The sequence below is a fragment of the Arvicola amphibius genome, chromosome 5 (genome assembly GCF_903992535.2).
Source record: "Arvicola amphibius chromosome 5, mArvAmp1.2, whole genome shotgun sequence".
Lineage (NCBI taxonomy): Eukaryota > Metazoa > Chordata > Mammalia > Rodentia > Cricetidae > Arvicola > Arvicola amphibius.
The window spans coordinates 14,154,259-14,175,772 of record NC_052051.1 but is presented as its reverse complement, the minus strand read 5'-3'; the positions used below and the strand labels follow the sequence as shown (position 1 = coordinate 14,175,772).

The 21,514-nt window shown below is 50.9% G+C and overlaps 1 protein-coding gene across 2 annotated transcripts; it reads right to left on the bottom strand.

Annotated features, from left to right (window-relative positions):
* Positions 1–1,015: 1,015 nt before the first annotated feature.
* Positions 1,016–19,935, bottom strand: Sdc4 (syndecan 4). Of its 2 annotated transcripts, XM_038329854.2 has the most exons (6): positions 9,138–9,347; positions 8,936–8,985; positions 7,997–8,135; positions 6,691–6,737; positions 5,832–6,030; positions 1,016–2,873 (listed from the first exon to the last, which is right to left on the bottom strand). In XM_038329854.2, the coding sequence occupies exons 1-6, from the start codon at positions 9,184–9,186 to the stop codon at positions 2,722–2,724; spliced, it is 636 nt and encodes a 211-aa protein (XP_038185782.1). In that variant the 5' UTR covers positions 9,187–9,347; the 3' UTR covers positions 1,016–2,721. The 2 variants fall into 2 exon arrangements, with proteins under 2 accessions (XP_038185782.1, XP_038185783.1); XM_038329855.2 differs by lacking the exons at positions 8,936–8,985; positions 9,138–9,347 and adding an exon at positions 19,817–19,935.
* Between the last annotated feature and the right edge of the window lie 1,579 nt (positions 19,936–21,514).

Sequence of the window (21,514 nt, the reverse complement as noted above, 5' to 3'; positions counted from 1 at the left end):
GATGGTCCAAGTTAAAACCTTCCTTTTTATTTAGACAAAAAAAGGGGGAAATACAGAACATTCGCACGTATGAACATATGCCACTGTGAATGCTTTAATAAAGAAGCTGACTGGCCTATAGGTAGGCAGGGTAAGGTTAGGTGAGAGAACCAGACTAAATGGATACTGGGAAGAAGAGGACAGCGTATCAAGGAGATGCAGAGAGGAGATGAACTTGCAGTACTGTCAAGAGGTACTGCCACGTGGCAGAGTGAGTATAAAAACACGGGTTAATTTAAAATGTAAGAGCTAGTTAGTAATAAGACTAAGCTACTGGTCAAGCATTTACTATTAATAGTAAGTTTCTGTGTAGTTATTTGGGAACTGGCTGGCAGGACACAAAAGTTTGCCAACACAGAGGTGAGAAGACAACTTTACCATGGAGTCCGGGAATCAAACTCAAGCCATCAGACTGACTCCTCGGGGATTTCTGTGTTTGTTTTTAACCCTGACGTTGCTTACTTAAACACGGAGCTGGATAGTGGTGACACACGCTTTTGATCCCAGCACTTGAGAGGCAGAGGCAGGCGAATCTCTGTGAGTTCGAGGCCAGCCTGGTCTACAGAGCAAGTTCTAGTACAGTCAGAGCTACACAGAGAAACCTTGTCTTGAAAAACCAAAAAGAAACATTAAAACATGGAGAGACAGGATGTTCTGTCTGTACCATCAGGGTCCATTTTCTGGTTTCTTTCCTCCCTTTTGCTACTTCAAATCTGTCCCTACGCCTGGCACCTGAAAATGTCTCTCAAGCTTCATCGAGTTCAAGGGCTACCCTCCCAAAATGGATGATTTGTTACTATCTTTAAAATGACACTGAGCAGGGTGGAGCTCGCATCTAATCCCAGCACTTGGCAGGCAGAGGCCAGTGTATCCGAGTTCAAGGCCAGCCTGGTCTACAGCGCGAGTTCCAGGACAGCTAGGGCCACACAGAGAAACCCTGTCTTGAAAGAGTAAAAATAAAAAATGACAAGTTAGATAAAAGTACCAGGTTTTATTATCCTTTTATCAAAAACAAAATCAGTAACAGACGACAGTGTGAAGGGTACAGAAAAGGTGCAGGCACCGAGGCTAGAAGAGGACCCAGCCAGCTGGGGCCCGGACTGAGGTGCTCATCGGACTTACAGGCACAGGCTTGGTTGAGGGACTCCAACCTCCCCAGTCCACACACTCCCTGGACTTTGTGAGCACTCTGTAAGAGGGGGAGTCCTAGACAACAGAACTCATTGGGGCCTCATCACCCTCCTCCAGGTCCCCTTCCCTTGCCCCGGGATACAAGCAATGCTGAGTGGCGACCTGCTATGGCGACTGAGCGCTCAAACTGTGGCCAGAGCAACTGAGAAATGGATTTCTAATTGTGTGGTCTGAACTGACCTGATTTATCCAGCCACACGAGGTCACTGTCATCTATAGACCCTGGAGAAAGCAGACCCAGGAGCCTGGCAGCTGGCTCCCCAGCAGAAGGCAGAATGAGGGTTAGAGTCAGCTACCCTCAACCACCAGAAGGCACCAGGAACAGGGCAAGAGAAGGGGCCAAAGCCTACTCAGCCACACGAAAACTCACTCACATGGCCACCCAGCCGACATGAAACTGGTAATACCATTCTATATCCTAAAAAAATATATTCATCTATTCTCCTAGAGCCAAGTAAGAATAATATATTACAAGAACACATACACAAATATCCCACTATCCCCTACATTATATTCTGGAATCTGCTAGAACATTATAGCTACTTCTTAGACAAAGCAACTTCAGAAAGGGCCAAAGTTATAAACAAGAGGGCAGAGTATTTTTTTAAATGGTGGGGGAGGAGCAGTGAAGAAAGGAAGATGAAGAAGCAGCCCTGTCTGAAGCTATAAATAATAACAAAAAATTAATAAAAAAATCATTATCTCCAACTCTTCTCTCATTTCAAAAGACAAACAAAACAACATAAAAACCATGACACACAAACTCAGCTGGTGCAATGGAAACGTTCTGCACAGAACATCTGCCCATCCCCACATTCTTAGCCCAGGCACAAACACTCACAGAAAGGAATGAACCATTTTTTCTTAAAAAAAAAAAAAAAAGCAAAATTAGTTTTCTCAATTCTTCTACAAATGCATCTCAGCACTTCACCCCACCCTCCCCGAATTAAAAAAAAAAAAAAAAAAAGTGAGTTCCAAAAGTCACTGGACAGAGCCTAGAATGGCCAAGGCAAATCACAGAGACTCTGTAGTGTGACCCACTCATGAGTGGACCATCTCAAGGTGCAGAGGATTCTAGCTTCTTGTCCCAGCTCCTGATAGATGGGCAGGGTATATAGCATGTGGGCGGCAGCCAACTTGGCTTCCAGAGTCAAGGCAGTCATAGATGAAGCACATTCAGTATAGGCTCTACACGGGTCCTAGATTCTCGTCTGAAAATTTTGGGGGAAAAAAAATGAACCAATCCCAGGCCTGCCTTTAGAAAAGGCAAGTTTAACCCTTTCTTTCTGCCAGAGCAACCGACACACATACCCCTACCCCCAAATCCAAGTGAGGCAGCACAGCAGCTGATCTCTCTGCGGACACCAGAAAGGTGACCAGAGACAGAGATACTGACGAGTCAGTATTAAGGTGCCCTCCCTCCACTACTGCCCACCATCCAATCATCTGACTCCCCTCCCCATTAAGTCCAAGCAGCACTCATGGGAGGCTTCACGCGTAGAACTCGTTGGTGGGGGCTTTTTTGTAGATGGGTTTCTTGCCCAGGTCGTAACTGCCTTCGTCCTTCTTCTTCATTCGGTATACCAGCAGCAGGATCAGGAAGACGGCGAAGAGGATGCCCACCACACCGCCCACAATCAGAGCTGGAGGAAGAAGGGAGCAAGAGGTGAGGTTTGAGACGCTCCTTGGGACCCTAGGGTCCATGTGCTCAGTTTTCTCTCTCACCATGACCACCCCACCACACCCAGGGAGATGACAGAGAGGACTAATACCTTATCAGCTTTGACCTTCATTACCTCCGTGACAAGGTAACTAAGTAGTAAGACCACAGCTAAAATGGGCAACAAGGCAAAACCACTATTTCATCCCACATCTGGCCTAGTCCAAAGCTCGGGCTCTAAAACATCACAGGCACTCCAGCAACCGCTTAGCACCAGGCCAGGAACAAGAAAAATGGCGGTCTACTCTATCTTTCTCAGTGTGCACAGGACCCACCTAGACCCAAACCCTGAACAGGCACAGTCTATAAACATAAACTCATGTCCACACCGTTACTGCAGAAATAATTCCTGATTATCGTGGTTTGTGTTCCCGTGTCTTGCGGGGATTCCCACCGGTTTCTTCTTAAACCTCAGACCTTCCCCCATTGACTACTATGTCTACTGAGGCAAGCTTCTCCGTCTCTCATTGCAATATGGAAAAAGAACCTAGACTAAAATAAATTCATCTACTTAAAGCGCTTGGAGTGTTTAACGTGGTGCATGTGCTCAAGCCCCCAGACTTGTAAGCCTCTGGCTTTCTTGTGCCCTTGCATTGAACAAGGCCTGCACAACAGTAAGTGCTCAAGAGGCAGGCGCCCGTCCGCGCACAGTCCAGCTCCGTGAAGAAGCACCTGGCTGGGGGCAGCCAGAGGCAGACTTCTTTCTCCACTTGGGTGAGCATCTGTCCAGCTACCGTGCCAGGTGGCCTTAATGACTCATTTCTGTTTGTCAGGGAAAGAGTAGCTGACAGAATCCTTCCTGTGGCAGACTGAATCCTCTAATTCAGTCTTAACCATCCTAAGAAGATTAATTTCTCTCTCTCTCTCTCTCTCTCTCTCTCTCTCTCTCTCTCTCTCTCTCTCTCACACACACACACACACACACACGGGGGGGGGGGGAGGGAAGCAGAGCAGCCAGAACTCAATTTCTTCTAAAAACAAAAAGCAAGACAGCACTGCCAGGGGGTACCAGACAAAGCACAGGCACTAACTATCAAGAAGCCACCTCCTTCCTGTCTCCTGCTGCTCCATTCCCTCAGGTAACTCCACTCCTCCTTCGGGTCCTTTATCTGTGCTAGGAAACCTGGCAGGAGCAAGGCCCAGCCACAGGTTCAGAGGCCGACTGTGCCCCAGGTCCAAACACCAGGTCCACCAGGCCCTGGCTCTGACCTGGCTGTGGCTGAAGGGGCTCCATGGGATGTACAGGAACCCTGAGACAGACACACACTGAACCAAACCCCTAGGTGCTGTTTAAAGGCTGTCAGCTGTGACTGAGCCTCTGCTGTCCCTTCAGTGGTGAGGCCACAGGGGATAGAAAAATGGATCTTTTCTAGAAAAGATCTTACGCCGGTGTGACCCTGATGTGGAAGGAAAAGGGACAGCCTGGCTTAGTTCTCCTCTTACTCTGAGAACCTGAGCGGGACCTAAGTCTCCTCACAAATAAGAAACAGCAGCTTGACTTGATCAGTGGTTTTCGAAGTTTTCTTGAGGGGGGAGGGAGCCTACTGAGCCAATCCAAAACTCCACAGATGTAAATAAAAACCTGTAGCCGGCAGGTCTAAAATAGGCTAAGAGCGAAACTCTGTGGTTGAGGAGACAGAGGTCAATTCTTTCCACAAAGCTCAAAACTTCTAAGGCCTTAGCAGTTTCTAAGGACCGCTTACTCTGACACCAACACAGACTGGTCAAGAAAAAGCAGAAGGAATGGGGACAGGAGACCAGAGGCTGGGCTATGCTGTGACCCAGGTCACTGAGGTCTACGAGACAAGGCCAGCGAGAGCCTGAGCAGGTGAAGGAGGTAGATGGACGATGACATGTGGGCTCCTTACTGACACCCGGCCTCCTGTGGCTCAGCTGGCCACCCGGAAGCAGGACTTACCGAGCATGGGCCTGCTGCACCCACACCTGCTCAGCCTGTCAGCCCTCCCCCACCCCAGCTGCGCATCTCTGTAAAGTTTGTTCCTTCCTCTGACAACCTGGTGCCACCACCCCATCTCAAGCAGCCAGAGCAAGAGCGGCACTATCCCCAACTGATGTCCCCCCAGACAGGCTTGACACGGCCCAGCCTAAAGTCTCATGTGGAGCAGCACACTCCCTGCCAAGGGTCTCAAGCTGAAACTACAGCTTCTGTAACATACAAACACCCCTGTCCTACCTACTAAGGGACAATGAGCACACTAATGCAGACTCAATCTGCAAAGCAATTTCGTTTTTCATTTTACACAACCAACTCAAAGAAGTCTCAGCACGCCGGGCGGTGGTGGCGCACGCCTTTAATCCCAGCACTCGGGAGGCAGAGGCAGGCGGATCTCTGTGAGTTGGGGGCCAGCCTGGTCTACAAGAGCTAGTTCCAGGACAGGCTCTACAAACTGCAGGGAAACCCTGTCTCGAAAAACAAAACAAAACAAACAAACAAACAAAAGTCTCAGCACTCCTATTTTACAAAGGGGTAAGGCGGGGGGGGGGGGGGGGGGGGTGGTGGTGGATGGACTCCAGTCCAAAAGAAAAATAAAAGTGTTCAGGCCAAGGTCAGAAGGCTATCAAGAGCTGTGAACGTGAAAGAGGAGTCTATCCAATTCCCCCGGGGCCTCCAGGCTTTCAAGGGAAATTAACCCTTAAATAATTAACCCCGGAAGCCACTCAGTCAGGCTTTGAAAAATACCTAAAGGGCTTAAAGAAACAGTTCCTCTTCTATTCTTTAGAAGTCTTTGATATGCATGGATCCTTCCTCCCATCCCCTACCCCCTAAGGGAGATAAAGCCCTCAGATGCCCCAAGGTGAACAGAAGGGCTAAAGGGACTAGCCCCTTCACCACGGGGAAGGGGCCACCAAAGAGCCTTACCTGCCAGGACCTCGGTTCTCTCAAAAATGTTGCTGTCCTGCGCAGTGCTGGACATGGACACTTTGTTGGATATATCACCATCCACTTCGGAGGGGGAGACCCTTTTGGGAATGACTTCATTTTCCTCCAGCTCCTTGGTTTCTGAGGGGACACGGATCCCAGGCTGTGCCCTCTCCGGAATGTGGTTGTGTAGAGGCACCTAAAGAAAAAGGAGGGAGAGAACACTGAGCACATTAGCAGAGGAAGTAGGTGGAAGGGGACCCAAGAGGATGACAGGTGGAGAATGACATGGGCCCCAAATGGGAAAACAGCATGGCGGGAAGGGGGTGGCTTTCACACACTTCAGCAGTTACAATGCTAGAGAAACCCACAAGAAGTGTGGCAATTCTCACTTGCCCTTCGGGAAGTCAATTCTGCACCTGGAACTGCTCTCCTAATAATGCACAGCGTGCGTGCGTGCGTGCGTGTCTGTGCGTCAAACACACCTGATGCTTGTTGGGGTGTTTTACTTTTAGGGTACCAAAATTTACCGACAACTATTTCATCAATAAGACAAAGAGAATGCAGCCTGTAAAAAACGGTAACGGTACGATGCCAGGAAACCAGTCCTGAGGGCACCTGAACGCCTGTCAATTTGAAAGCGGAGTTGGCAAACAGCTGCAGATGCACAAGGAAGCTGGGGTGGACAGTGATGATTCTCTAGGGAGGATGGCCCGCCAGCCCTGCCCATGCCTGTCCCAAAACGAGCCCAGCGCCCCAACCGCTATTATTTATTGATGGGGCTGTATTTTCTACCCTTCTCCACGTGTTGTGGAAGGGCAACCGCAAAGGGGGAAGAGATCCACGGTGCAGCACTTACCAAGGGTTGTATCCCTTCCGGGGAGGTCTTGGTCTCCTGGGTGCCATCTGCCAAGGTTAGAAGAAGGACAGTGTGAACGTGAGGTCCATTGTATCCAGGGAGCTAACTCAGCCTGGGGCGTCCTACCCTCACAAGCCCCAGGGCAACTTCAGTCACCTATCCCCTAACAGGAGACTCCAGGGACACCTGGCTTTCTTCCCCAGTAGCACGTAGGCGCTAGCTCTGCGAGCTCCAAACCCCTTCCCATGTCAGGTGTAGACCCATAGACTACAGAAATATCTGGGAATGTAGAATGTCCCTGGGTACACATCTGAAATCTCACAACACCACAAGCTCAGGCTACGTGACGGGGAATCCCAGACCAGTTTGGGCTGCCCTCTAAGAGCCTGTCTCAAACACTGAATACTGGAGAGAAAGTTCAATGGTAGAATACTTCCTGCAAGGCCCTAAACTCCGTCTCTATCTGGGCGGACTGACCAGCCTAGGGCCAGATTAACTAGAATTTACATTTGAACACGCTCCCCAGGAAATTAACCTTTAGGAAGGAAACAGTTCATTGCAATACTAAAAACTACACACTGTACATAAAATTAACTACAGGAGGCCAAGAGCTAGCTTCTCCTCCACGGCCACCCTTTCTGGGCTGTCCTAGCACACAAATGGGCACCACGGTAGACACGGGAAAATTTACTTCTAAAAACACGAAGTTACCCAGAGCTTGGAAAATTCAGTCCTCAACACTCGTTCACAACCCTTCCAAGACACACAGTGAGAAACCAAGGCTGCAGTTCTGGACTACAACACTCGGAATCAGTAGCACAACCCAGAACAGGAGGGGACACTTCCCAGCAGCTGTCTGACACAGAGGCCAGAAAGCCCATGAAAGGCCTGGCACCTGGTTACATCCAAGAAACCTCCCTGCCTCCGTCTTATCCGAAGCAGGGGCTTTTCTTGGGCTACGCTCTCCACATCTCAACCCACACACGTCCCTCCCACTCCACCCTCACTTCTGAGCCAGTACTTTTCCTTTCCAAAGGAAGAAAAACACTCCCGGTCTTTCCCCACACTCCCTCTACCCTCCACCAGAGAAAGGAGCCTATTGGACAGGTTCAGGCTCGTGCTGCGAACTCGGAGGAATGAATCCTAAGTTGTTTACAACTCCTCCCGGGAGACCCGGGGGTGGGAAATGTTACTTTTGTTTCCTTTTTTGAAGTGAAGAGGGGCTGTTGGGAAATCACTAAAATACGTGTCCTCGCAGCCCAGGTCCCCAGCCTGCCCAAGCACACACACACCCCAAGCCCCATACCCAGATCTCCAGAGCCGGACAGCTCAAAGTCATCGGAACCCTGCTCGAGGCCCCCAGCATCTTCATCGTCAGGGAGGTCTCCAGAGTAGTATTCGCCTTCCAGGAGGTCCTGAGGGTCTATGACTTCAGTCTCTCGAATCTAAGAGGAAAGATGAAGTATCATCCCAGAGCTCCATCCCCCTCCCTCTGGACACTCTGGAGGCTGGATTCCCCCAGAACCAGCGAATGCCCATGCACAAGCAGGATTCCAGGGCTAGACAGGAAGCCTCGGGCCCTGTCCCCCATTTGCTGCCTAAGTTTACCACGTTTCTGTATCATTTTGGGTTAATAAAAATATTTCAAGTAGTAACAAATAAGTTATTAATATTTCTAGGTGTCATTTACTGAACTACCTGCAATCTCAGTTGTTTATAAAAGTTTATTTCATAACTAAAGACACTAGGCGCTAAAGGTTTTAGTCATTCTCTTTTGATGGCACAAGTGACAGGCGGGAGGAGGGATGCATACAGGGCCACCTAACTTCAGGGCCAGAGGTTCCCATATACACAGGCAGGCCCAGGATACTACAGCCTAGCTATGACAGATGCTATGATAGCAGCTGGTTTCCACATGAAAGGGAGTAGGCTACTGGCCCTGGGCCTGCCCAGTCAGGGACATGTTCCCCAACTGAGTCACTGGCCTGAGACAGACAGGGCAGGCTCACTCACACTCCAAGACGACCACAGACCTGGTGACTCACAGGCACACTCCTGAATCCATCAACCTCTCTCAAATATCTATTCTGCCAGTTCTGTGCAGGGCACGAAGATCCTTCCTCCCCCAGGCCGTGTCACCCATCCCACAGAGACCCAAGCTGGCCACCAGAGTCTAAGGTCAATTTCCCATCAAACAACTTTTGAAAGACAAGCATCTAAACCCCCCCCCCCCCCCAATGCTCACTCGAGAGACAGAGGCAGGCGAATCTCTGAGTTCCAGGCCAGCCTGGCCTACAAGAGCTAGTTCCAGGACAGGCTCCAAAGCTACAGAGAAACCCTGCCTCGAAAAAATAAATAAAATAAATAAATAAACTAAAAGCCCCCCCCCCAACACCACTTATTCGGTCTTTCAGACCCATCGCCTAAACCTGGCTGGGTATTAAACAAAGCTTCTTCAGGAACACAGTGTGTATTAGGTGCCCACTGCCCTTCCATTAGCCTCTGGACTCAGGCTACTGTTCTTGTAAACAAGAGCCAGGTACAAGGGTCACTGTTCTACGCCTACCAAGCCTTCTCAGCCTTCTCTCCTCCAGTTTTCAGGACCACAGGGGATGAGGCTCTACTCAGACTAGATGTTCAGAATAAAAACTAGACATTCAGGCCCAGGGAGGCCCTTTTCTCATTTAAAGAATTCTGACAGCATTCAAACCAGAAACAAGGTAGTGACAGCCCTAAAGCCATACAACAGAATTAGCCGTGCCAAACTTTGGGTAGAAAGTGGCCAGGTCTGTTTCTGACAGCCCGAGGCAGTCCTTCAGGGGTCCGAGGCCGCAGTGACACAGCTGGGTTAGGGAGGAGGAACGCTGGTCTATCCCCAACACAAGTCTGAGTGGCAGGAGAGGCCAGGAGATCAGCTTGGGGAACAGGCTCCTCCTTCACTCTCCCTCCCACAGGCTTCCGGGGAGAGGTGGCAGGAGCTGACTGTGCCCTCTATCCACCCCCATGGTCAGGAAACTAGATTCTGGGAAGGGAGCTGGGAGGAAGGTGGGGAGGCATCCCTTTCTCCCCGGGGTGGGGAAATCAATGCAGAGTGCTTGGTACGCGTGGGAGTAGGGAGCCAGCAGGGGTTAAGCCCTGCTTAGGAATGACTTCATGTCTCCGGAATCGGGAGCTGTAGGGCTGCTGGTGCTGGAACTCCAGCCCCCGCACAGGGCCCCCGTGCCTGTGGCTTTGGTTTGGCAGCACAGCAAGAGGGCTTCTCCGAGGTTGTACAAGTACCCTAGACGTCAGGCCCGGTCCCAACCCCCTTCCCCACACCCTTCGCTACAAATTCCCTAAGGCTCAAAATCTGAAAAGAGCAAGGCTTCCATTTCTTACAGTGTGCCAGGCCTTAACACGCACGCAGCTAGGATGACGTAGACCCTTTGGCAGGGATGGAAACCAAGGCTCGGAAAAGCAAATTATTTCTCTAAGGTCATACAAGCAGAAAGTGACTAACAAGACCAGCAGCAGGGCATGAGATCACCTGGGCTTTTAGCCACAGACGCAGGAACACATTCGTACTTAGGGCTCCCAGCCTAAGGCTAGAGAGGAACACTAAGTGGGCGTGTCTAATCCAGTTAGGGGTGGGAGAAAGATGAGATGGAGGGAAGGAAGGATGCGGAAGCAGGGAGGCTGATATTGATACTCTGACCACTGAAGCCTGAAAGACTGGTCATGGGATGCTTAAGTTCAAACTCCTCCGGACAAACGCTGAGGTTCTTAGCCTAAGGCTTGGATTCCAGCACAGGTCTCAAGACCTTCCCTACTCCACCTCTCCCCTGGGAAGGTGCTGAGAATGTTAAGTCATACACAGAACCTCCTTAAGATGTGAAAGTGTTATGGGGTGTTTCAAACTAACCCAGGAGATTGGAGATAAGCACATTCATTGACTTTCGGTAATTACTTCAACCTTCCATTAGAAAAATGAGGACCAAGGAAGAAGGCAGTAAAGAGCCGCGTTTGTAAAGCTGAGGCTGAAACCAAGATTTATTCCTGGTCCAGTCAGCTCCCTTTGGAACACCTGGTATCCCATGTACCCTATCCCTTCATTTTGAGACAGAGTCTCACTAGGTAGGTAGCCGTGACTGACGTGGCACACATTACACAAACCAGTGCTGGGATTACAGTTATGTGCCACCATGCCCAGCCCCCTATCCCTTCACCACCTTCATGTTAAATTCCAGAGGGAAAAAACCAATAGTCTGAGATCACAGGCCCAGCTAGGGTCAGCCAGATCCTTTGCCCCAGTGGCTGGAAAGCTCTCCAGAGGCAGTCTTAGAGGACGGAAGAGTTAACTCCTTCAGTACTTCAGAAGCTTTGGGGACAGGTGAAGGGACACGAGAGACTGAGCCTCCTGGAGCTCAGAAGTCCTCTCTTGGTCCCATTCTGGTTCTTTCTCTGCTCATAATCTCAAACAAGAGAAAACCTCTCAAGTGGACAACAGCCATTGAGGCCAAGATGTCCAGACAGAACCAAGCCCAGTGGGATTACAAGCAATGGTTTGCTTGTTTGTTTGTAAAGCTGAGAAGGTACCAAGAGCCTTTCCTTCCCCCACTTTTTTCAAACGAGGTCCATTCAGTAGTCTGGGGTGGCTCTGAAAAGCCAGGCCACCCATCAGGCAGACCCAGCCCTGACCAGAGAGGGACCCAGCCCTCTTTTGACTACAGATGTGGTCCCATTCACCTCGGCTCACCAAAGCTCTGCCCAGGAGAACATGCATTCATATATATATGCCCACACATGTACCCTGTCAGCTGGACTCATCTTTATCCCTTTCGCAAAGATACAACAGAAGCCAGATGAATAAGGCTGTGGGTCTGGATGCGAAGCTCTTGCAGGCCCTGTAAGTAGATACCTGGACTAGTGTGAACAGCTAGAGACCTGGGTTCTTCCCCAAGGCATCTGGGAAAAAGATGTAGACACACTTTTGTTTTAAAGGAAATAACACCTGCAGCCAGAACGACTCTGAGGCCACTGAGCCCAACCGTCTCATTTTATAACCTGAGACAGATTACTTTGCCAAGGTCACCCAGGGAGCTAGCAGCAGAGCTGGGCTGACAACTTAGGTCTCTCAGCTCCCAGGGTGAGGTGGCCTCCCGCCCTTTTCCTTGTCTGTCCCCAGGGTTCTCAGCAAATACCCAGGCTGCTGCATAAAGCTAGGGTTTTGAAAAACTACTGATCATATCCCAGAGTCTTACAATGCCCATCACCCGGGGAGAAGCATCCACTATGCACCATGTACCGGCTCTGTAGAGGCTGGATCTACTCCACGGCATGAGGTGCTCTACCTGGTTAGCAGGTGAGAAAACAGGCTGAGCCATTCATGGAAGACCCACAGCTAGAAAGGCACAACACTGTGAAAGCCAGGCTCGTTCTCTGGACCGAGCCCTAACCAAGGCCAGCTTTGTCACCATCACCCATTCTTCCTCTCCCCCCCCCCCACGTAACCACAACACACTGGCCTAGCCCGGGCTCCAGGGCACCCCCCTTCCCTTGCCCAGGAATAAACAAAGGTGAAAGCGATATTGCTTAAACAAAGGAGCAGAAACCTGGCTGGAACACCAGGGAGGAGTTCAGGGTCAGAGCTTGGTTAACTGTGAAGGAAAGAGAGCCTCCTACCTGCCTCCTCCCCAGGGAAGGCAGGGTCAAGGCCGTGCTTGATCACGAGGTCAGGAAGAGACCATGAAGGTGACAGGGGAACAGGTACCTTTAGGGGCAAAGTAACACTTGGGCACCAACTGCTAGACTTTTCTGAGTGGTTCTGCAGCCCCACCAACCTCACTTCCTACAATGGGCAAGAGCCACAACCACTTCTGGGAGTCTGGGAGTCTAAGAGTTTATTCTGGCTTGTACGTCTTCGGTTTCCTCTTTTGTAATCAGGGCTGGTAAGCAGGAGTGCTGAAAATCCTGCGGAACTGTATCCACCTGCACAAGTGATCCAGCCGGTGACCTGGTGCACAGCAGGTGTTCCACACAGGGTGATCTTTCTTAAACCCCACCTGCTTTCCTTCAGGCTGGGGCGAGGCAGGGGGGAGGGGATGAATGCTCACCCAGGCCAAAGGGCTGGGGAGCCCCTGGCCATCAGATGGGAGATGCTCCTGCAAGCTAGACAGGTAGGTTTCTACTGCTGAGACCAAGGAAGTGAAAGGTAGGCTTCTTCAAGCTCAGGGATGGGTAGAAACCTGCCCAGGGTAAACTTTGAGCATGTTACCCTAAGCAAACAGAGACCAAGAAAATCTCTTTTCCCAGGAGTAGTGGAAGGCACTAACCAAAGCCATCTGAAATTCTCATAACCCCAATCCTCTATTTCCTGGCTTGCCTTGAGGGGACACCTCCCCCCCCAAATCTAGAAGACAAAAGGAAGTAACACATCCATCTTCAGTCTGGTGTCCTGGTACCTGAAAGGGTTAATTAAGCAAGGTTTGGAGAATGGGGGTGGAGTGAGGGTTCAAATGTCGGTTCTGCCCACTTCAAGGTCAAGTTACCCTGAACACAATCACCCTGTAGAGAGCCAGGCCTGGCACAGTCAGCAGCCAGCTTTTCTCGGAGCCCCAGGGCAGCCCATTCCCACAAGAACTCTAGGATCATGGGGTACCAGGCAAGAATGAGGGAGACTGGTCAGGTGCCTCAGGACAAACTTCTGCCAGGGACCAATCCAGTACCCGTCACTATCTAGGTGGTCCTGAGTGGTGGGTTCCCCTTTCTAGGCCTTGGTTTCCCCACCTGTAAAAGGTCGCCAAGAGACAAGCCTCCCTCTGTCCTGAGGCCTGGTTACCAAATTGGGCATTGCTCCGATTACCAGTGGAGACAGCTGGGAGGGACTGGCTCCCACAAAGCCTCAGAGACAGAGGTGCATTGAAGCTGGGGCTTGTAATCTAGGCAGCAGATCCAAAATCCCTACTGGATCTGTGGCTGGCCAGGAGACTCTCTCGGGACGCAAACAAGCCTCCACTGTTCTGAGGGCAGAGTCCAAGGCCTACTTTGCAGCCCTGTTGCAACGGATTATCTACCAGAGCCCGGTTTATGGCCCCGGCCCCTCCCCCGACACTGGGGAAGCCACTGCTCCAAGTCCAAAAACGTCTAAGTCAGCTCGAGGCTGGGCTTCCCCAGAGGCAAGGAGTGTCCTTACTCCTTAAGTGCTCAGCCCAGCCATTTGCTCGCCCAGAGGTTAGAGTGGTGTGGCCAGTCCCCACAGGTCGGGCCACCACAGCCCGGCTTCACCCAGTCACTGTTTCCGTACACACCAGCCTCTCCCAGCCTCCCTCTCCATTACCCTGGGTGTCACCTGACCAGCAGCCTCTCCTCTGCCAGAGAAAACTGGGGCAGCCAACTCCCTATACTAGGAGGACCTGGGTGTGTGTGTGTGTGTGTGTGTGTGCGCGCAAGCGCGCGCACAGGGGCACTCTACCAGCAAAGAAAGGATGGAGAGCCCTCAGTCGGAGGGGCTAATTCAAGGTGAGGGTGGGAAGAAACTGGGACTGGAGGAGGGTGAGACATCGGGAAGACTGGCTGTGGTGGTCCACGGCTATAATCCCAGCACTTGGAAGCAGAGACAGGAGAACAGGAATTCAAGGCTAACCTAAGCTATACAGAGGCTCTCAGTCTCTCTATTTCTGGGGAAATCAGTGATCTCTTAAGTCCTAGAGCCCTCTGAGATAAAGGGCTGAAGCTCAGGAGTCCCACTTGGCCCATTTACATTGCCTGCACGTATTCAGACACCACGTCCCAAGCCACGCTCTGGCTGAGATGGTAGCCCTTGTCTAGTGTTGCTAAATGATAAATGCAACTTAAACCAGCTCTTTACAAGTTTGCTAAACAACAATTATGGCCCTCGAGTGACTCGGGTGTTTTATAGAGGACAACTGGGGCTCTCACATCAACAAAGTGACTTATTAACTCACTGTGTACCCCTGGGAGAGTGGCAGAGCTGGGGCAGAGACTGAGACTTTCTGGCTCTAAGACATGCCCACATTTCCAGTTTCCCAGCCTCTTGCAGACAACACCAGAGAGGCCTGCAAGGGGCAGCCATGTGTCCAAAGGTCACCAGCGGGTTAATTACAAAACAGCTCTAGAAGTCAAGTCTCTCTCTAGGGTTAAGTCCACAAACAGGCTCTCCCCGTCTCCCAGCACATGAAGCAGGGAAAACGCCTTCTCAGCGCACTCGCTGCCTTTGCTTGTTCACCAAGCTCAGAACGCTACAGCTACACTTGCAGTTGCTCAGATGCCCGAAGACTGCCCCTCCAACTCTTAGCCTGAGCAATGGCCTGAGAGGATCTGGTCCCCTAGTCAATTCCTCGCCCCACTCTCTCTCTCTCTCTCTCTCTCTCTCTCTCTCTCTCTCTCTCTCTCTCTCTCTCTCTCTCTCTCTCTCTCTCTCTCTCTGCAAGTGGCCTGGGACACCTGCAGATCCTGGCAGGAGAGGTGGGGCTGCCAGGAACCGGTTCTTGTTTAAATATAAACCCATCTGATAACCTGCAAACAGCCCACTTCTAAGATAAACAAATAGAAGATTTGGGCTCTATCAGCCCCACCCCTAGGCTCCTCCCTTCCCACCCAGCGGCTGCAGGACTGATGTGGGGAGGAGAGAGGTCCTAGGCAAGTCAGGGACCGGGTCACTGAGGAATGTCTACTCCGGTCCACTACTTGGAGCTATACTCAAGAGTCTCATCTGCAAGTTCATCGTCTTTAAGTCTCTCTATAATCTGATGTATTTATTTATTGACTGACGCTAGGGAATTGAACCCAGAGCCTCAACAGACCATTAACGTTTTAACCCTCCTAGCAGCCTCAGAAATGTGAGAATCCTAGAGCCAATCAAACCTGAAGGCTACTGGCCTGGCCTAAATTCAGACCAATTGAAGCCTCAGTGTTGCTTAAGGGTGTGTGTGTGGTGTGTGTGTGTGTGTGCACATGCGCACGCAGAGTCATACCACTGTCATACTTCCTCAGTACCACTTGTCCAGGGTCAAAGTGCACACACAGGCACTGTGAATGTTCAAAGGCTTTGGTCAGAAAGATAAACAACCAAACCCAACAAAGCCCCTCAAACTTTCATGTAATTGCAACATTCTTACCATCTTATTAGGCAAGAAAGTGCTAGGAACCGAGTGACTCAGGAAGGCTCTAGCACACAGTGATTCACAAAGCCCTGACCATCCCATTTCCCTGCTCTTAAGCATTCATTGGGAAAGAGTACCAACTCATCCAGTCCAGGAATCAGAGAACAGCTAGAGGCCAATCCCTTCCAACAGTGAGCCCAGCTTCCCCGGGTCCTCATTCAGGCCAGTTCAGCACTCCAAGTCCTTGGAAAAGCCTCCTGTTTCTAGGCACTGTGGATGGCAGCAGCTGAATGTCCACCCCACTTCTCTTCTGAGACAGGGACTCTTTTACAGTCTACCCAAGAAGCCAAGAGAACTCCCCTCTTTCCCCTCCTCACTGGGCTGTGGGTCGCGAGAGACACTCAGATAGATGGCAATGGTCCAGCCTTCTCACTTTGGAGATAGGACACTGCGCCCTAGACACAAGGTATGTTCGCTAGCAACCCAGAAGTAGGTTCCAAGGTTATCTAATGTCACCATCATCTAGAATGTTCTCTGAGGGACAAACTAACCAGACACCTAGCATTCTCAGTCAGACCTGGTTCCTGAACTTGGCAAAACAACACATTCCTTTCAGCATCAGTTTTCTGTGAAAGGGGAGATAAAAACGCCTAGCGTGCTGTACCGAACTGTAGTCGGACTAGCAGGAAGCAACTTTGGAGCGCCTTTTAGGACGAGGTTCCATATGTGAGTATATGCATTCATAATCATTGGCCGTAAGAAAGGTAGATGTTTCACTAGAACATATATAAAGCCCAGTTCTTGCCCCCAGATGTGGACGGGTGGGGCTCTCTCCCTCTCCAGAATTTGGCTGTACGTTTTCATTTCCTGGAGGGAATGCCTTAGATGCCTCCTATGGTTCCCTTTGAATACTCAGTGCTTAATTATTCCTCAAGTATCAGAGGGCTGGAGAGATGGCTCAGAGAGAGGACCAGGGTTCAACTCCCAGCACCAGCTGAGCAGTTCACAACCGTAGTTCCAGGTGAACTGACACCTCTCCTGGCCTCCTCCGGCACCAGACACAAGCATGCTACAGACATACGTTCATGCAGATTGCCCATACACATAGGTAGTAAAGCAACAATCAAGTATGTGACCTGGCAAGGTAGTCTAGAAGCTTCCTAGCTCCCTTGGATTCTGCAGAAGTCCTCTAAAGCCAAAGAGGTCAAAAGGAACCTTTCCCGACACCACAAAGCTCTCCAGATCATGGCCCAAGTATTTTCCCGGATGTGTGGCAATTCTATGGGTTCCCAAGAAGTTCCAAAGAGTTCTCACCAGCCACTCATAGGTCCTAGAACCCCTGAGGCTTCCGCCTCCTCCAGCCCACCCCACTCTCACCCCGGACCCTTTCCCTGCTTGATAGGAGAGTTCTCAGGTAGACCAGAAATGCCTTTCAGTTGAAGTACACCTGGTGGGTGGGAGATACTGTCTCAGAACTCCCTGGGATTGGTGCCAAGTTAGTGGGCCGTGCCCCTGGGCACCAACACCTTGCCCCACCTCCCCCCCACCCCATCCCAAAACAAGGCTGCCTTTAATTGGCCAGGGTGGGAGTGGCAGGAAGGCAGAGCAGGGAATGCTCCCAGCTGGACAGGAAGAACAGGTTTAGGATGGCAAACCCGCCAAACAGAGGAGAGGGCAGCCAGTGCTTAGCTTCGGCTCCCTTCCCCAAATCTGGGTTTGGACTAAATGCAAAATTTGGAGAAAGGCCCTCATAGCATGAGGAAGACGACTCTGTCAGACAGTTAATACAGCCTGCAGACATCATATTAAAAGGTGCCATCATTTAATCTCTCAATATAATTTATCTGAAAAAGAGAACACAATATCATAATCACCACGGGCTATTTTGGAGGCCTAAATCATCACTTATCAGAAAGTACTCAATAAATCTTAACAGCTGTGAGCCAAGCCCTGCTCCCCAGGCTTCCTTTCTTTTCTAATTCCAAAAAGAAGAAAAAACAGAGGGCAGATAGTATTATCTCTCCATTACTCTAGGCGAGTATGGTTTGGTCTGATTTTTTCCGGCCACAATTTAAGGGAAATCCCTGTGCACCACAATTAGAGATTAAGATGCCATAACAGTAGCCAGGAAGAAGAGCGAGCTGAGATCGGGCTAAGAGATTGAGATAGAAGCCTCCGGAAGCAGCTGCTAAGGCTGGCTCCCCCCCCCCCCCCCCCCAGCTAGATCAGGTCAGCCACAGTCCTGGCCTGACCTACCTCCCCTAAACCACATCCTCCTACTGATCTGGGGAACTCAGCGGTGTCTACTCCTTCCCCTTAAGCCAAGCACCTGCTGGCTGAGCTGAGATCGATGGCATGTGACTGGCCACGTGGTGACCTCAGCCACCTCCTAGGTCCTTTTCCTTCACACTGCCCCACCAGCATTCCTTCAGAAACCTCCCCCAAAGAAAGGCTCAACTTCACAGTTCCCTTAGGCAGCGCCTCCAGAGTTACTGCACCACCAGGGAGGCACGCGGTTTGGGCTCCACAAACCTTTCTGCAAAGATGGTTTAGGGAAAGCCATGGCCCACACTCTGGTGCTTCAACTCACTATTCCTTGAGGCTTTCTAACCCCAGGTATCAACAGATGTCAGGCCAGTCTTGAGTTAAGGGAAAATGGGATCCACCTGCAGTCACTAGAACCAGAAGATAAATTGCAGGCACTAACAAGCCTGGCTGCCTAACTTCAGTCTGACTCCCCGGGGTTATTAGCTGTGTGACCTTCAGCAAATTACTTAACCTCTCCCGCCTCGGGACTAGTTTAAGAACTGTAAACAGCAAGGCTTTCTGGAGCTAAACACACTTAATTCCAAACCCATGTGAGAGCTGCAAGAAAGGAAACCTGCAAGCGATGGTGCAGGGTTTTGACTGCAATTGTGCTGCGTGTTGCAAGGGCTCTCACTCGTTCCTCACCTGGAGTCTCCTGAACAGAATCAATGTGCCCTAAGAAACCCAGAGAAAAGGGGACTCACAAAGGAATGGATATTAATAACAACTCCAGGGTCTCTCTCCCCTTAAAACTTGGACAGAAGGTATAAATGGTCCAAGCTCCTGGGATAGACCCCTGCTCCCAGAAACTGCCATGCCCCGCAACTTCCCGTACGTGTTTGCCTCCTAAACGCCTACAGAGGAGGGAGCTGTAAGCGTCCCAGGGCCCTGTGGACTCTGAAAAGGAAAATGGTTTCTTTAGGCTCCCTGAGACCTTTTCTCCTCCAGCTCCTTCACCTCGCTCAGGTGGGTGCCTCAATTTCCCCGGGTGCAGCTCAACACAAACATTTCTCATAAGACAACTTTAACCCAACCTCTAGCCCGGGCTGAGCGTAAGTTGTCTGGAAAGATAAATGACCCAACTTTTTAGGCAGCCTGAAGCCGGAACGGTCACCTCTTGATCCTATTGCAACAAATCCGTTCTGCAGATGGGGAAGGTGACATTGCAAGGAGCAACTCCTTGTCCCTTCCCAGGTCAGTGGCAAGGCTGTGACCAGAAGTAAGTTCTCTCCACTACCGTAGGTGTGTGAAACAGGATCCCCGCACAGCTCCCAAGTTCTCCCACTTCCGAATACACGCTGCCCACCTTGTCCCCAGGCCATCTCGGACTTGGGCCGCCTGCTCTGGACACCGAGAGAGAGGGGGTGGCACTCTGTGCTCAGAGACTGTCCCGAGATCACAGCCACAGGGAAGGGGTGAGGGTGTGGGAGGAGAAGAGTTGACACCAACTTAGTCACGTCCAACCCCGGAGCCCCGCGGCAAAGCTTAGGCCAGGACAGGAGCGCAGAGCAACAACCTAGGGGCGCTCGGCGCGTAGAGGAGTTCCCGCCAGCCTCTCCACGACCCCTGTAGAAACTTTCCCTACAAAGTTTTCCCCGCCTTGGAGCTCAGATAGAAGTGGCGCGGCTCGTGGTGGACCCCACTCCATCCGGAACCCGGGATCTCAGGAAACAAAGGAGGCACCGCCCCCCGCCCTAAGACATCCCTCAAACACCTACCGACTCGGCGGGGAAGGCGGGGAAGCCTCCGAAGAGCAGCAGCAGCAGAGCAAGCAGGCTAGCAGGCGCCATGGCTCCAACGGCACAGACCAGAGGCGCGCCCCTTCTTATAGGCGGCAGCCCCGCCCCGCCCTGCCCCGCCCCCCCCAGGGCCCGCTCGCACCTCCCGGAATTCCCCCGGGAAAGCTTGGGCCTGCGGGGCGCTGAGCCCGGGCGAGTTGGAAACCCCGGGGGGGACCCGGGCGCAGAGGGGGACCCGCCCACAGTGCGTCCGCCTGCTCCGGGATGACCCCGATCTGCTGCTCCCAGAGCTGCAGGCTTGCGATGGTTAGCAGATCCACTGTGAAGTGGGTCCCCTCTCCCCCGCCACACACACACACACTCGGGGGGACCACGTCCAAACCCACTTTATAGCTGGGGAAACTGAGGCACACAAATGGGAAGGACTGAATCAGGGTCTTCTGTTTATACCAGTCTTCGAACTCGTGCGGTCCGCTCTGAAGTCAGGGAAGATTTTCCAAGTGGAGCTTGAATTTGGATACTTTTGATTAGCCGCCCTGAAACGGATGGACGAAAAGGTTGGGGCTTTTCCGGGCCTGCTGACACTGTTCCAAGCCCAGGGCTCTAGCGCAAAAGCAGCTGGACAGATAAAGCCATGGGCCTGCCTGTTCACTAACAAGTATAATTTATGAATAGAAATGTGGGGTTTTGTGTAATTCTCACGTGTCACAAAATACTCTTATTCTTTTGACTTGTCGTCGTTTCCCCTACATGGATGGAAAACTAGTTCATCCTTAGCAGTGGGCCAAATAAAAACAGGCTGACTGACCTCTGTCTTGAGGGATTTTTCATCTCTCTGAAAACTGGTTTACAAAGTTTCCTTCTGGGAGGCTTTCCACATTGGATCCAAGCACGTCGCTGCTAACATCATCCTAACAGGGAGTGGGGGGATGGTAAGATAATTCTTTAGACCCCCAAGCTAAGGTACCGTTGGAATTAATAATAGAGTGGAACGCCATCCTCGCCCACGTGATGGGGAAGACCTGTCATCCTGGCACTTGAGATACTGAGGCAAGAGGACAGTCGGAGTTAAAGACCTGTTGTTTCTAGCATGAGACCCTTAAAAAGGGTGTGTGGGGGGGAACATGCTAGAATCATCAAAGTATCAGTCTTTGACATACATATATATTGTAATAAGGGTGTGATGTGGCTTTGGAACTAGGGTATTTTGATCTGTCTTGGCACATTATGAATTCACATTCTTTTATTTCTTTATTTTTATTTTTATTTTTATTGTTTTGCTTTTTTTTTGAGACCAGGTTTCTCTTTGTAGCCCTGGCTGTCCTGGAACTCACTAAGTAGACCAAATTAGCCTTGAACTCAGAGAGCCACCTGTCTCTGCCTCTGTCTCTGCTTCCCCAGTGCTGGGATTAAAGGCCTATGCTACCACCACCTAGCTGAATTCACATACTTTTTTGAAGTGGAAATGACCCCTCCCCCTCTTTGAATTGTCTAAAATTACCCCTACCTCACAATGTCCCAATTCACACCCAGACACACACACACATGCACACGATGGGATCACAGGCAGAGCGTACTGTGTCCTGTTTCTTGACTTCCTTTATTCTGTTCCTTAATTACTTTATAAGAATGAAAGCCTCTTGTGACAGAGATCCTTGAGAAACAATTTTCAAACAT